Source organism: Arachis ipaensis, chromosome B10 (genome assembly GCF_000816755.2).
Source record: "Arachis ipaensis cultivar K30076 chromosome B10, Araip1.1, whole genome shotgun sequence".
NCBI classification, from domain to species: Eukaryota; Viridiplantae; Streptophyta; class Magnoliopsida; order Fabales; family Fabaceae; genus Arachis; species Arachis ipaensis.
The window spans coordinates 2,945,870-2,958,494 of NC_029794.2; the positions used below are offsets into that span (position 1 = coordinate 2,945,870).

The 12,625-nt window shown below is 35.7% G+C and overlaps 2 protein-coding genes across 2 annotated transcripts; one reads left to right on the plus strand and one right to left on the minus strand.

The window, feature by feature from the left end:
• LOC107624521 (CTD small phosphatase-like protein) lies at positions 9,074 to 10,407 on the plus strand. Its single transcript, XM_016327016.2, has one exon. It carries the CDS (start codon positions 9,309 to 9,311, stop codon positions 10,206 to 10,208), a length of 900 nt encoding a protein of 299 aa, XP_016182502.1. The 5' UTR covers positions 9,074 to 9,308; the 3' UTR covers positions 10,209 to 10,407.
• On the minus strand, positions 10,401 to 12,466 carry LOC107624522. The gene is made up of 2 exons (XM_016327018.2): positions 12,001 to 12,466; positions 10,401 to 10,679 (listed from the first exon to the last, which is right to left on the minus strand). The coding sequence occupies exons 1-2, from the start codon at positions 12,264 to 12,266 to the stop codon at positions 10,442 to 10,444; spliced, it is 504 nt and encodes a 167-aa protein (XP_016182504.1). The 5' UTR covers positions 12,267 to 12,466; the 3' UTR covers positions 10,401 to 10,441.

The window sequence follows — 12,625 nt, forward strand, 5'->3', positions numbered from 1 at the left end:
CTATGCAGTGCAATTGAGCACGAGTGTAACCCAAGGCTTTGTGAGTTGGAGTGATGTCATCAATCAAAGAAATATGTTCACATATATAGGCCAGAGCATCATTGAAAGAGAGACCTACCCCTTCATCCCACTTACCAGATGTATAGGCACATGCACCAACATTAGTGTATTTCAGAAAATCACTGATGGTTTCATTATTCAGAATTATGTCACGGCCTTTTACATAGGAATGAACAGTCCCCTCATGGTAAGTCATGTTTGCATAAAATTCATTGACTAAAACTGGGTAAATCAAATTTTTTATTTTAAAAAAAGATGGTTCCAGTACAGAAAAATGAGATTATCAACAAACTCAAAACCTTTCTTTTTTAGATTTTGTAAATCAACCAACAAGACTTGACATCATGAAAAAGTGTTTTGATTTGAGAAAAATAAATATTTTAAAAGAATAAAAACTGATTTAAATAAAACTTTTTCACTAAAGACAATACACAAAATCACAAGAATTTAAGGAAACACATTGGACCATCACATGTAACACTCATTGGTCCCAGAGATGGTTGTGTTTAAGGAAGCATATTGAACCACTCAGAATCTGAATTTTAGGGTCGGCCCAGATGATTCAACATGTGCAACAAGGCCAGAGAATGCTGTTTAGAGAGAAGGTTCTTCATTTGCCTAGAATTGTCTCATACCTGTATATGAGACAAAAACTCCAACAAACACATCAGCAACTTTCAAACAATGAATCATAGCTTAAAATCCCTAGACTAGTCCTAAGCAAGCAAAATATGTCATCAGCTAGTGGTTTAGTGAAAATATCAGCTAATTGCTCCTTTGATTTAACAAATTGAATGCTAATATCTACTTTTTGAACATGTTCTCTTATTGAGTGAAATCTCACTTCAATATGTTTAGTCCTAGAGTGCAAAATTGGATTTTTAGAAATATTAATGGCACTCATATTATCACACAACAAGGGAATATTTTCAACATTTAATTTGTAATCAGCAAGCTGTGTTTTTAACCACATAAGCTAAGAACAACAAGAAGAAGCAGCTATATACTCAGCCTCTGCAGTGGATAAAGCCACTGTTGACTGCTTCTTACTTGACCAAATATTCAAAGACTTTCCAAAGAAGCAACATAAGCCTGATGTGCTCCTTCTATCAACTCTATCACCGGAAAAATCTGCATCACAATAACCAACTGCAGAAAAATCATCAATCTTAGGATACCAAAGACCAAAATTGGATATGCCATGAACATATCTAATGATCCTCTTAACTGCAGAAAGATGAGACTCTTTTGGTTTAGATTGGAATCTTGAACACATTCCAACACTTTGCACAATATCGAGTCTAGAGGAAGTTAAGTACATAAGAGAGCCAATCATTCCTCTATACCTAGTCTCATCTACATCTTTCTCAATTTCTCCCTTATTTAATTTTGAATTAGGGTGCATGGGGTTCCCATGGGTTTGGCATTTTCAATACCAAATTTCTTAACTAGTTCCTTGGCATACTTCTCTTGATAAATGAAAATACCATTTTTAGTTTGTTTAATTTGTAGCCCAAGAAAAAAATTAAGTTCACCCATCATACTCATGTCAAATTCACTTGTCATGAGTTTTCCAAATTCAGTACAAAGGGATTCATTGGCTGATCCAAAAATAATGTCATCAACATATATTTGGACTAGAATGAAAGAATCATTAGAATTCTTGATAAATAGAGTAGTGTCTATGGTGCCTCTTTGAAAACTATTTTTCAAAAGAAAAGAGCTAAGTCTCTCATACCAAGCTCTGGGAGCTTGTCTCAACCCATAGAGAGCTTTTGATAATTTGAAAACATGGTTGAAAAATTCTTTATTTTCAAAACTTGGTGGCTGCTCCATATATACTTCTCTATCTATCACACCATTTAAGAATATACATTTCACATCCATTTGATATAATTTAAAATCACAAAAAGCAGCATAAGCTAAGAGAAGTCTTATGGCTTTCATTCGGGCAACAGGGGCAAAGGATTCATCAAAGTCTATTCCTTCTTCTTGGTCATATCCTTGTGCCACTAGCCTTGCTTTGTTTCTTACAATGCTACCATCCTCTCCTAGCTTGTTCCGAAATATCCACTTGGTGCCGGTCACTTTCTTTCCATTTGGCCTTGGAACCAATGTCCACACTTGGTTCTTCTCAAATTCAAGAAGCTCATCTTCTATTGCCTTTATCTAAGAAAGGTCATTAAGGGCTTCTTTGACATTCTGAGGCTCCATTTGAGAGAGAAGAGCCATGTTTGATTCTTCATTTGCCTTTCTAGTTGAAGACCGAGTCTTAACATCATGAGAGACGTTTCCAATGACAAATTCCTCAGGATAATTCTTCAAGAATCTCCATTCCCGAGGTCTGGTAGACTTGGAGGCAGATTCAGTCACCAAGGAATTCAGGAAACTAGTGGTTTCAGAATTTTCTTCAGATTCATGAGACAAAACAGAATTGTCTCTTAAATTTTCAGCAACTGTAATTTCTGGTTCAGATTGTCCAGAATTTTCTTTTTCATGATTTTGTGCTGTTTCATTGTCCTTTTGAGCTTGATTTCCTGCATCACAGCCTTCCAAAATACTTTGAACCTAGTTACTATCACAAAATGTAACATGTATGGACTCCTCAATTATTCTAGCATCTTGATGATAAACTCTATATATTTTACTAGTTGTGGAATATCCTACAAATAAGCACTCATATGCTTTTGGATCAAATTTTCCCAAATTATCTTTGTTATTAAAGAAAAAACATTTACATCCAAAGATATGCAAGTAGTTTAAGTTTGGTGGGAGGCCTTTCCAAAGTTCATAAGGGATTTTCTTCAAGAATTTCCTTATGATGGTTCTATTTAAAATGTGGCAAGCTGTGTTAACCGCTTCAGCCCAAAGAAATTTTGGAACATTGCTCTCACAAAGCATAGCCTTGTCATTTCTTGAATGCTTCTATTTCTTCTTTCCACAATATCATTTTATTGTGGTGTCCTTGGACAAGAGAAGTTGTGAGATATTTCAAATTCCTCAAAAAAAGATTCAAAAAATTGGTTTTCAAATTCAGTTCTATGATCACTTCTTATAGAAGAGATTTTTAAATCCTTTTCATTTTGAATTTTCTTGCTAAAAACCTCAAAGGCCGAAAAGGCTTCATTTTTGTGTGCAAGAAATAAAACCCAACCAAACCTAGAATAGTCATCCACAATCACTAAACCATAATGTTTACCACCTAAGCTTTGAGTTCTTGTTGGACCAAATAAATTAATATGTAGCAATTCAAGTGGTCTTTTAGTAGAGATGTCTTCCTTTGATTTAAAAGAACTTTTTGTTTGTTTTTCCATTTGGCAAGCATCACAAGTAATGTCTTTGTCAAACCTTATCAAAGGAAGACCTCTTACTAATCATTTCTTGACAAGTTTATTTATTTGAAACATACTTGCATGACCCAATCTCTTATGCCATAGCCACTTTTCAGATTCTTTGGAATGAAAACAAGCTACATTTTGTCATTTAGTTCATCAAGGGTAAGTCCATACACATTATTACAACGCTTAGCAACAACCAACACGTCATTTGTCTTTTCATTTACAACACAACATTCAAGTCTTTTGAAAGTCACCAAATAACCCAAATCACATAATTGACTTATACTCAAAAGATTATGCCTCAAACCATTTACCAAAAAGACATCATCAATGAAAGTGGAGTGATTATTACCTATTTTTCTAACTGCAACTATTTTACCTTTTTCGTCATCTCCAAAAGTCACAAAACCTCCATCATACTTGTTTAGTTTGATGAAGAAAGTTGACCTTCTAGTCATGTGCCTTGAGCATCCACTATCCAAGTACCACATATCCCTTTTGTTCTTGGATGCTAGGTAAAATCTGCATTAAAAACTTCAAGTAATCTTAGGTATCCAAATTAATTTAGATCCTTTGAAGTTAACCCATCTTGGTTGCCCAAGTGCATTGAAATCACAAACAACATTGTAAATTTGGTTTCCCACAATTCTCTTTTCAATGAAATATTGTGAATATGAGTAATCAAATTTTTTGCAGTTAAAACAATGATTTTCTTATGTATATCGCTAAAATTGAGGTGAGTTATTGTGCTGGAAATGATTAAAGGACTGAAATTTTCTGGTTTTTAGAAGAGGTGCATTTCTTTTGACAAACTGATTTTTGTTGTGATTGTTCCTCTTTGCAAAAGTGTTCCAACCAGAATTTTTTAAAATATTTGGACTTTTCGAATATGAGATTTTGTTGTGAAATTGTGGTTTTTCGAAAGCAACCTCATCATTCGAAATGTATCCCAGACCTGACCTATTTGATGTAGGTTTGGTTTTTGGTGATGGCTCAGTTTCACTTGTGTAAACTTCATCAAATTTCTTCTCATGTGTAGGAACATATCCAATACCAGATTTGTTGGATGTGGATTTAGTTTTTGATGAAGAAGCCCCAAATTTCATAGATGAATCATTAAAAATTGCACTTTCTTTGGTTACATAACCCAAACCAGATTTTTCAAATAATGATCTTTGACTTGCAAGTAATTTGTCCAAGTTACTAGAACTTTGAGCAAATTTTGCTAAGTCACCATTCAGCCTCTTAATCATTTCATTTAATCTTTCATTTTCAGCAATAAGTTCATGAGAAGGATCCACAATGTGCTTTCCTTTTAGTTTTTCAAGTTCAGATTTTAGAAATCTATTTTCTTCAATGATATCTAAAGCACATTCAGTTTCCTTCACCCTTTCTCTCAAAAATTCATTTTCAGCTTTCAATATTTCTTTTTCAGATTTACACTTAGTGTATTTATCCAGCAGTTTTGAAGAATTTAGTATAAGATCATCAATTATAGCATGTAAATAATCTATAGACAAGTCATAGTAATTTACCTCATCAAGATGATCATTACCAGCCATGAAGTAAATTTTATCTTCACCTTCAGAATCTTCTTCCTCATTTGAGTCATTCTCAAGATCCTCCCAAAATGCTATGAGCACTCTCTTCTTTTCTTTTTTTCCTTTGTCCTCCTTCTTGAGTTTTGGACAGTTGAACTTAAAATGTCCAGCCTCCTTGCAATGATGACAAGTCACCTTACTCAAGTCCTTCTTGTAATCCTTTGAGCTTGAACCCTTGTATTTGCCTTTGTTCTTCATTATCCTTCTAAGTCTCCTAACAAAAAACATAAGTTCATCATCTGAAATATGCTCACTAGGCTCACTCTCTTTTGATTCTATTTTTGACTTGAGGGCTATTCCCTTTTTCTTTGAGTTCGGGTTTGTGTGTGTGACTTCATAGGCAAGGAGTTTTTCTCTCAGCTCATCATAGGTTATAGGACTTAGGTTATTGCTCTCGGCTAGGACAGTGGCAGTAGTTTCCCATTCCTTTGTGAGGCTTCTAAGGAGTTTTCTCACTAGGGTTTGTTCTGAGTAGGTTGTACCCATAGCATCAAGGTTGTTGATTATGATTGAGAATCTCTCAAACACTTCATCAATGCTTTCTCCATCCTTCATATTAAACATCTCATACTCTTTTCACAGTATATCAATCCTCGTTTCTTTTACTTGTTTAGTGCCTTCGTGTGTAACCTGGAGTTTCTCCCAGATTTCTTTGTCTGTCTTGCATCTAGACACCGTTTGGTACTCTTCAAAACTGATAGCACAGTGAAGAAGGTTGATGGATTTAGAATTCAGCTCCATTTTCTTCTTGTCGTCATCATTCCATTAAGCTTCTTCTTTTGGAGTCACCACTCCATCAGCACTTGTTTTTGTTGGAATCTTGGGACCGCTTACAACAATCTTCCATATGTTGTAGTTAATGGATTGAATGAAGATCCCCCATCCTCTCTTTCCAGAAGGCATATTTCTTCTCGTTGAAGAAGGATGGCCTGTTGTTTGACTGGCCTTCAATTAGAGCGTAGGCAACTGTGGTTGTACCCAAGTTGTTCGCCATTGGACCTTTGTTCCAAGTGGTTAAGCTTGATTCTTGAGATCTTGGCTCTAGATACCAATTGAAGGTTGTAGAAGGCTTAGAAAAGGGGGGGTTGAATCTATGACCTTCTTTTACTTTAATGAAATAACCCTTTTAAAATAAACTTTCAATCTAAATCCGTTTGAACTCAGCAGCGGAAAATTTATGAGACAATTTCATTTTGTCTCATGAATATCAGAAAATAGAACAGAGCAGGGAAGAGAGAAGCTGACACCATCATGTATCCTGGTTCGGTTGCTTTGTGCAATACAACCTACATCCAGTCTCCACCACAACAGGGGTGGAATTTTCACTATAGTTAAAGTATTACATACACCAATTCTACAGGATTGACACAATCCTTCCACACTCAAGTTCTAACCTAACTTGACTTGGTAATGCTAATATATAACTCTTCACTCTTAGTGTTCACCCAACTAAGAAATAGGTACCTCACTGGTATAAGATACAAGACACAGAATCAACCTAAAGAAATCTGAAATCACTCTAGACTTTTCACTCATGTGTTTCTCTCTGCCTCTTTCCACTCTTAGGCTTTTTCAAGAACTCTCTCATTCAGCCTTTTACCTCAAAAAATTACAGAAAGATAAACATTGAAAAGAAAATTACAATCTGTAAAACATGAAGGAGATTAATGCTTCAACAGCCTCTTTGCTATGTGATAAACCAGATTCGCTTGCCTCTGATTTAGTTCCTCATTCTGGCAGAATGCTCCTTTGACTAGGAAGCACTGTCCAAGTTGATGAACTTCTTCAGAGAACTCTTCTCAGAACATACACCTCAAAATACTGGTTATCTCTTCTTGGCTTCAGAATGATGAAAAATCTTCTTTTGTATCTCCTTGCATGTTGCTGAGTTGCTCTCTCCAAGGTCAACCCTCGAGTCAACTCACTTTTTCAATGGTAAACCCAGATCTAAGCCATTGAAATGCTACTTGGTCCCCAAGACACAAATTTGACCATAGATTTACAGCAGTGGTGAACAGAGACTCCTTTCTTCATTTAACCAAAAATGGTATCGCAGAAAGTTGGAGAAGGAGTGAAGAAATTAACATGCATGCAAATGGAAATAAATCACCTTTAACTTTTGACTCAGTTTGATGGTTTGATTTGGGTGATTAGACCTTTGCTTTCTTTGATTAAACTTTCTCTTTCTTTCTTCTTCTATGAATAGCTTAGGAACTAAGCTCTCTCTTACTTCTCTGATTTTTGACCAAGAGGGAGAAAGTGAACGTTGCTTTTGATGAAAGCAAATGGGAGGGAATTGCTTGCTATCGGGCTTGGATCGGATCTTTTCAATCAGCCCGTTGATTTCTTTGCTTTGTTTTCTTTGGGCTTCCTTTGGATTTTAGCCCACCAGCCTTGTTTATATTTTTCATCCACTTGGGCTGCTGCTTTATATTGATTTTTGGCCTACAACATAACACCAAAATAATCAAAACTAATGGGGTAATTAGCCCAATAATCTAATATTTGTCATAATCATTTATGTTAGTTAATTTCTTAACTCAACAATCTTGATCGACAGAAAGGAACTTGCGGAGTTGAGAATCGGCAGTTACCCACGTTGTACAAAAAAGCGAGAACGATTATTCAAAGATTAATGCACGTGGGAGTTACACTTGAATTTGATTGGTTGAAAACTTCTATAAATAAGGGGAAGATCGAAGAAACAAGGGTTTGGATCTTTTATCAAAAAACACTCTCGTACATTCATATCTCCAGCGTATTCCTGAATTTGCTAAGAGTTTTTTTTTTTTGTAGGATTCCTTCCACTGTTTTTATTTTTCATTTAAATTTTTTGTAACCTTTACTTTTATGCAAATTTACTTTTCAAGCAATGTTTACTTTTCTTGTTTTCCTTTAAATTTCAGCACTTTGTTTTCGATTTCAAAAGTCCTTCGATTTTATCGAAGACAATTTACCGTTTTATTTAAATTTAATGCCACTTATTTTAATTTCAGTCAATTTATTTTCAAGTTTACTTTGTTTATCTTTCAGATTTTCTTTTATTGTTTTGTCCAATCAAAAGATCATTTTGATACATTTTTAAAAATTGAAACTCACAAGAGAAATAAATTTTGCTCCCAGACTAAGAGATATCAAACCACTTTCGATTTACTAAAAATCGATAAAACACATATATATAGTTGTGTATTTCTTGATCAATGAAATGGATTTTTTTTTCTAAAAAAGATAAAATAATGTAGATTCCACAACATCAACATAATCTAAAACAATAAAATCAAGTTTGGTTATTATTTCATGAACTACTTTGTAGTATTCGAACAATTCTGACTCTGATAAGGCTCTAAGGTTAGTAGCAAATATGTAAGTTTCATGAACTACGAATTTGGATTCGAGTATCACCGGAAATAGTGGACTAAGAACTCATAAATAGAGTGTGCGTAAATGATATGATAAAAAAAAGGAACAATTTTAACTAGAAATGAAAACTTCTAACCTCCTAATCGGTATTTTGTTTTAAGTAATAACTAAATTAGATAATCGCTTAAAGAATAACAGTGTAATTAGGTATCGTTACAATTTTTTCTTTTAATTAACAAAGACGAAGATGTTAGTTAAATGCTTTTGTGGCATTTCTTAGTTAGCTTAATTGTTTCAATTGATTTATGCTTGTCTGGATTCTAAGAAGATATTAACATAATCAATTTCTTGTTTAGACACATTTTCTGTTTCCTTATTTACGAAAAAAAAGCAACTTATATAACTAAGAAGATAGAAAAATTTTAAAATGTATTGATACATTTTTGTTTTAATAATTTTTAATTAATGATTAAAATTTATTAAAACAGCAGTATATTGATATACTTAAAAACTTTCAAAAAAAAGATATGGTTGTGAGAAGACACATAAAGCTACTTTAACAAAAGAAAAAACAAATTAAAGGTGACAACACAAAAGTGGTTCATAATAGTATAATACACTAATACAGTATAACAACCGCATTATAAAACCAAAAAAGAAAGAAGTAAATGTAGTAAGTTGTAACGAACGAAACAAAAATGATATCCCATAAGAATTATCCAATTAACAAACAAGAAAGGCAGTAATAATAAGCCCAAAACAACAAAAAGGGCAAGAAACGTAGCTTCGGTTCCGAACCTAGTGGTGACCGTTGCGCCGTACCAAGGTTTAAAAATCACGCTATCTAAATCAAACACATTCATCCCTCTCTTCTGTGTTTTCATCTCCAAAAGAAAAACAACCATACCAAGAAGAAGAAGAAGAAGAAGAAGAAGAAGAAATAAACACAATGGTTTCAAAGGCAAAGAAAACAACAATTAAATCGCTAAAGGACCTCCGCGGAAGCCGCCGTAGCTGGCGGAAGAAATCGCCGTTGAGAAAAGCGGTCACCGCCTCCACAGCCATCCTCGCCTCCATCCACCGCCGCATTTCCAGGCTACTCACCAAACTCACCCCAAACCACAAGATCAAAGACAACAACAAGAACGTTCCGTACAAACTCCTCAAGAAGACCAAAACAGCACCGGCGCCCAACGATTTGGACTTCCAAGTTTCCGAGGATCCCTTCGCATCCGTTCGTAAAACCTTATCCTTCCAAGACGTCGATAGCACCAAGATTTGCCACCTTCCGCCGCAGCCGTCCCACCGGAGAAGGAAGACGGTGTTCCTCGACCTGGACGAGACTCTGGTCCACTCCAAGCCCTCGCCGGCGCCGGAGCATTACGACTTCGTCGTGAGGCCGGTGATCGACGGCGCAGAGATTGAGTTCTACGTCCTTAAGCGTCCCGGCTTGGAGGAGTTTCTGTCGGCGCTGGCGGCGAAGTTCGAGGTGGTGATTTTCACGGCGGCGCTGCGGGAGTACGCGGAGCTGGTGCTTGACAGGCTTGATAAGGACAACCGGTACGTGTCGCACAGGCTTTACCGGGACTCGTGCCGGCCGGTAGACGGGAGGTTGGTGAAGGATCTGTCGGAAACGGGTCGGGAGTTGGATCGGGTTGTGATAGTAGACGATAACCCGAACTCATTCTCGAAACAACCCGAAAATGCGATCATGATAAAGCCTTTTATTGATAATCTTTGGGACACTGAGCTTTGGAAGCTTAGAAAGTTCTTTGATGCTTGCGATTGCTTTGATGATACGAGAGAGGCTATCAGTCACTACTATCCCATCAAATTGCAGCATCATTAGCAACTCCCCTTTTCTTTTTCTTTGCTTCGTTTGAGTGTCAGTTGAACAATGATTTGTTCAATGTGATTCCTGATTAGTGAGGTGAAAGTAAAAATAGGTATTGCCAAAGTGTTGTATTACCATCCTATATTTTTTCATTGTTATGTTTACTTAGCTTGTTCCATGTGTTTAAAGCTTGGAAATAAAAAATCATTACTTCGAATCATTGCAATTTATTTCAGATTTTTGCCATATTAAGTCACAACCACACTCATGACTGAAACCGAATTTGGCAGATTTTCTTGTCTATCACTGCTAAGTTGTAACTTGTTAATGTTAAGGAACATTAATCCTCTACTGTTCCGCATGATAATCCCCCAACTAGTTGAAACTGATAATCGAGTGCCTAAACGAAATTTCTTGCTGTCTTTCTCCATTGCATTGTTTTCGACTGCGCTCTTCTTGGTTGAAGAAACACCATAGCCTCCAGCACTGATAGCATAAGACAGGAAGCATGCAAAGTATTTCGTCAATGTATTAATAACCACACAGCAAGTTAGGGGGCAAAATCACACAAGTAACTATTTTGTACACTCAAGGTACCTATATAGCTAGTGAAGAAATTAAGAGGACAATTCGCTTTGGATTAGCAACATTATATTCTACCATAATGATCCACTTGGGAGGTTCAGTAAAATTCATCGTGAAGAGAGATCAATGTATCACAAAAGAGGGGAATCAGGATGAAATTCGCCAAATTTAAGTCGTGTCGAAATGTTGTAAGTCGTAACAGAAGTGATACAATTACAACAGCAGCACAGGGTAGGAGAAATATCAAGATCATAGATCATCTAAGAACTTATCCAAGAAACACGATTAGGGATAGGGATATAAGTTATAATTAGGTAGAAGCAAATATTGAACCTTCTAAGAAATCATAGACTTGTCTTAAAGATGACACATGAATAGAGAATTCTGGCACATTGATTCCAATATTGTTCAATATATCTCTGATTCTGTAACCCTGGGTTGTTGGTTTTTCATAACTTGGGACGAAGTTTTTTTATCACATGTCGCAACCACAACCTCTTTCTTATACTAACTTAAGATGAAGTTTAACAATTCGTTTACAGTTTAGACTTAACTTGAACTCCTCATGTTTACAATCATACCAAGCACTATCTGCATTCTGCACTATCAGAAAAGCAGACACTAAGAGTATGGATTTTATTTATTTGTAAACTTTAGATTACAACATATACTCACTACACTCATAGGAAACTTCACAGACTTGAATTCTCACTGCAATCACACTCACTTCAATCACGATGCACTCTCATCAGTTCACAACACTTACTATCACTTTACAGCGTGCACACAAACACACCCACGACACACCCAAATTTAGACTAACTGCACTTTCATTTACTTTTACACACATCATGCATTGTTGGTAAAGGTGTGTTTGGACTTGGTAAATCATCAGATCTAAATACAGTCAATTTCTTCTAAAATATTAAGATTTTACCGGCAACGAAATATAATACACAAATCAAAGATCAAATTTATACATCACTCCCATTATGTCAATTTGACAAATCATAGATTGAATGAATATACAACCACAATGATAAAAAATAGAAATACTGTTACAATTACAGTTACAATTACAATTACAACAAGTTACCCTTACAAATACAATTACAACAATATTTACTGTATCAATTAATAGAATAGAAAGGAGTTGCCACATCAATGGCACAATCTCGAAATGCAGATAGATAATAGGAAAAAACAGGAATGGATGTCTCACCGGATCAACCTACAAGAGTAAACTTGGTGGGGCAACCTCCACGCTTCAGCTTTAGTGAAGCACATGTCATCAAGAACCTCGCTGGTACACCAACTGCACCTTGTGTTCCGAGAACACTGAGACTGCACCACGTGCTCCCCACAGTTGCTGGTGTACCCTAATACCCCTCGAGTTTGGCAAGACGGTTTGTACATAGTACTGTGCAAGAGAAGAATAACAAGAAAAATTGAACATTGGTTGCGGTTCAAGAGAGAGAACAACGCCATGGATGATGAAAGATCAGAGCTTTGAACTCGGTGAGAGTGAGAGTATCACAGATTCATTCCGAGATTGATGGAACTGAAAAAGCTTAGTTTTCTACCGCTGGAACTTCGCTGTGTGTGTTGTCAACATCAAAAGTTGAAAACTAAACCTAACTAAATTTGTTAAACAAAAAAGAAGTTAGACTGTATCTAAGGTGAAAACTCAGGGGAAGATGGCTTGAGGTGAAGTTGATATTTAAGAGCAGTTTTATGAAAATTTAGTTAAATAAGTCAAATTATTTAATTGCTCTTAAATATCAATTTTAAGTGTGAAGTTGACTGCACTTGAGTTTTCACCAATATCTAATTGAATTTTAAACTGC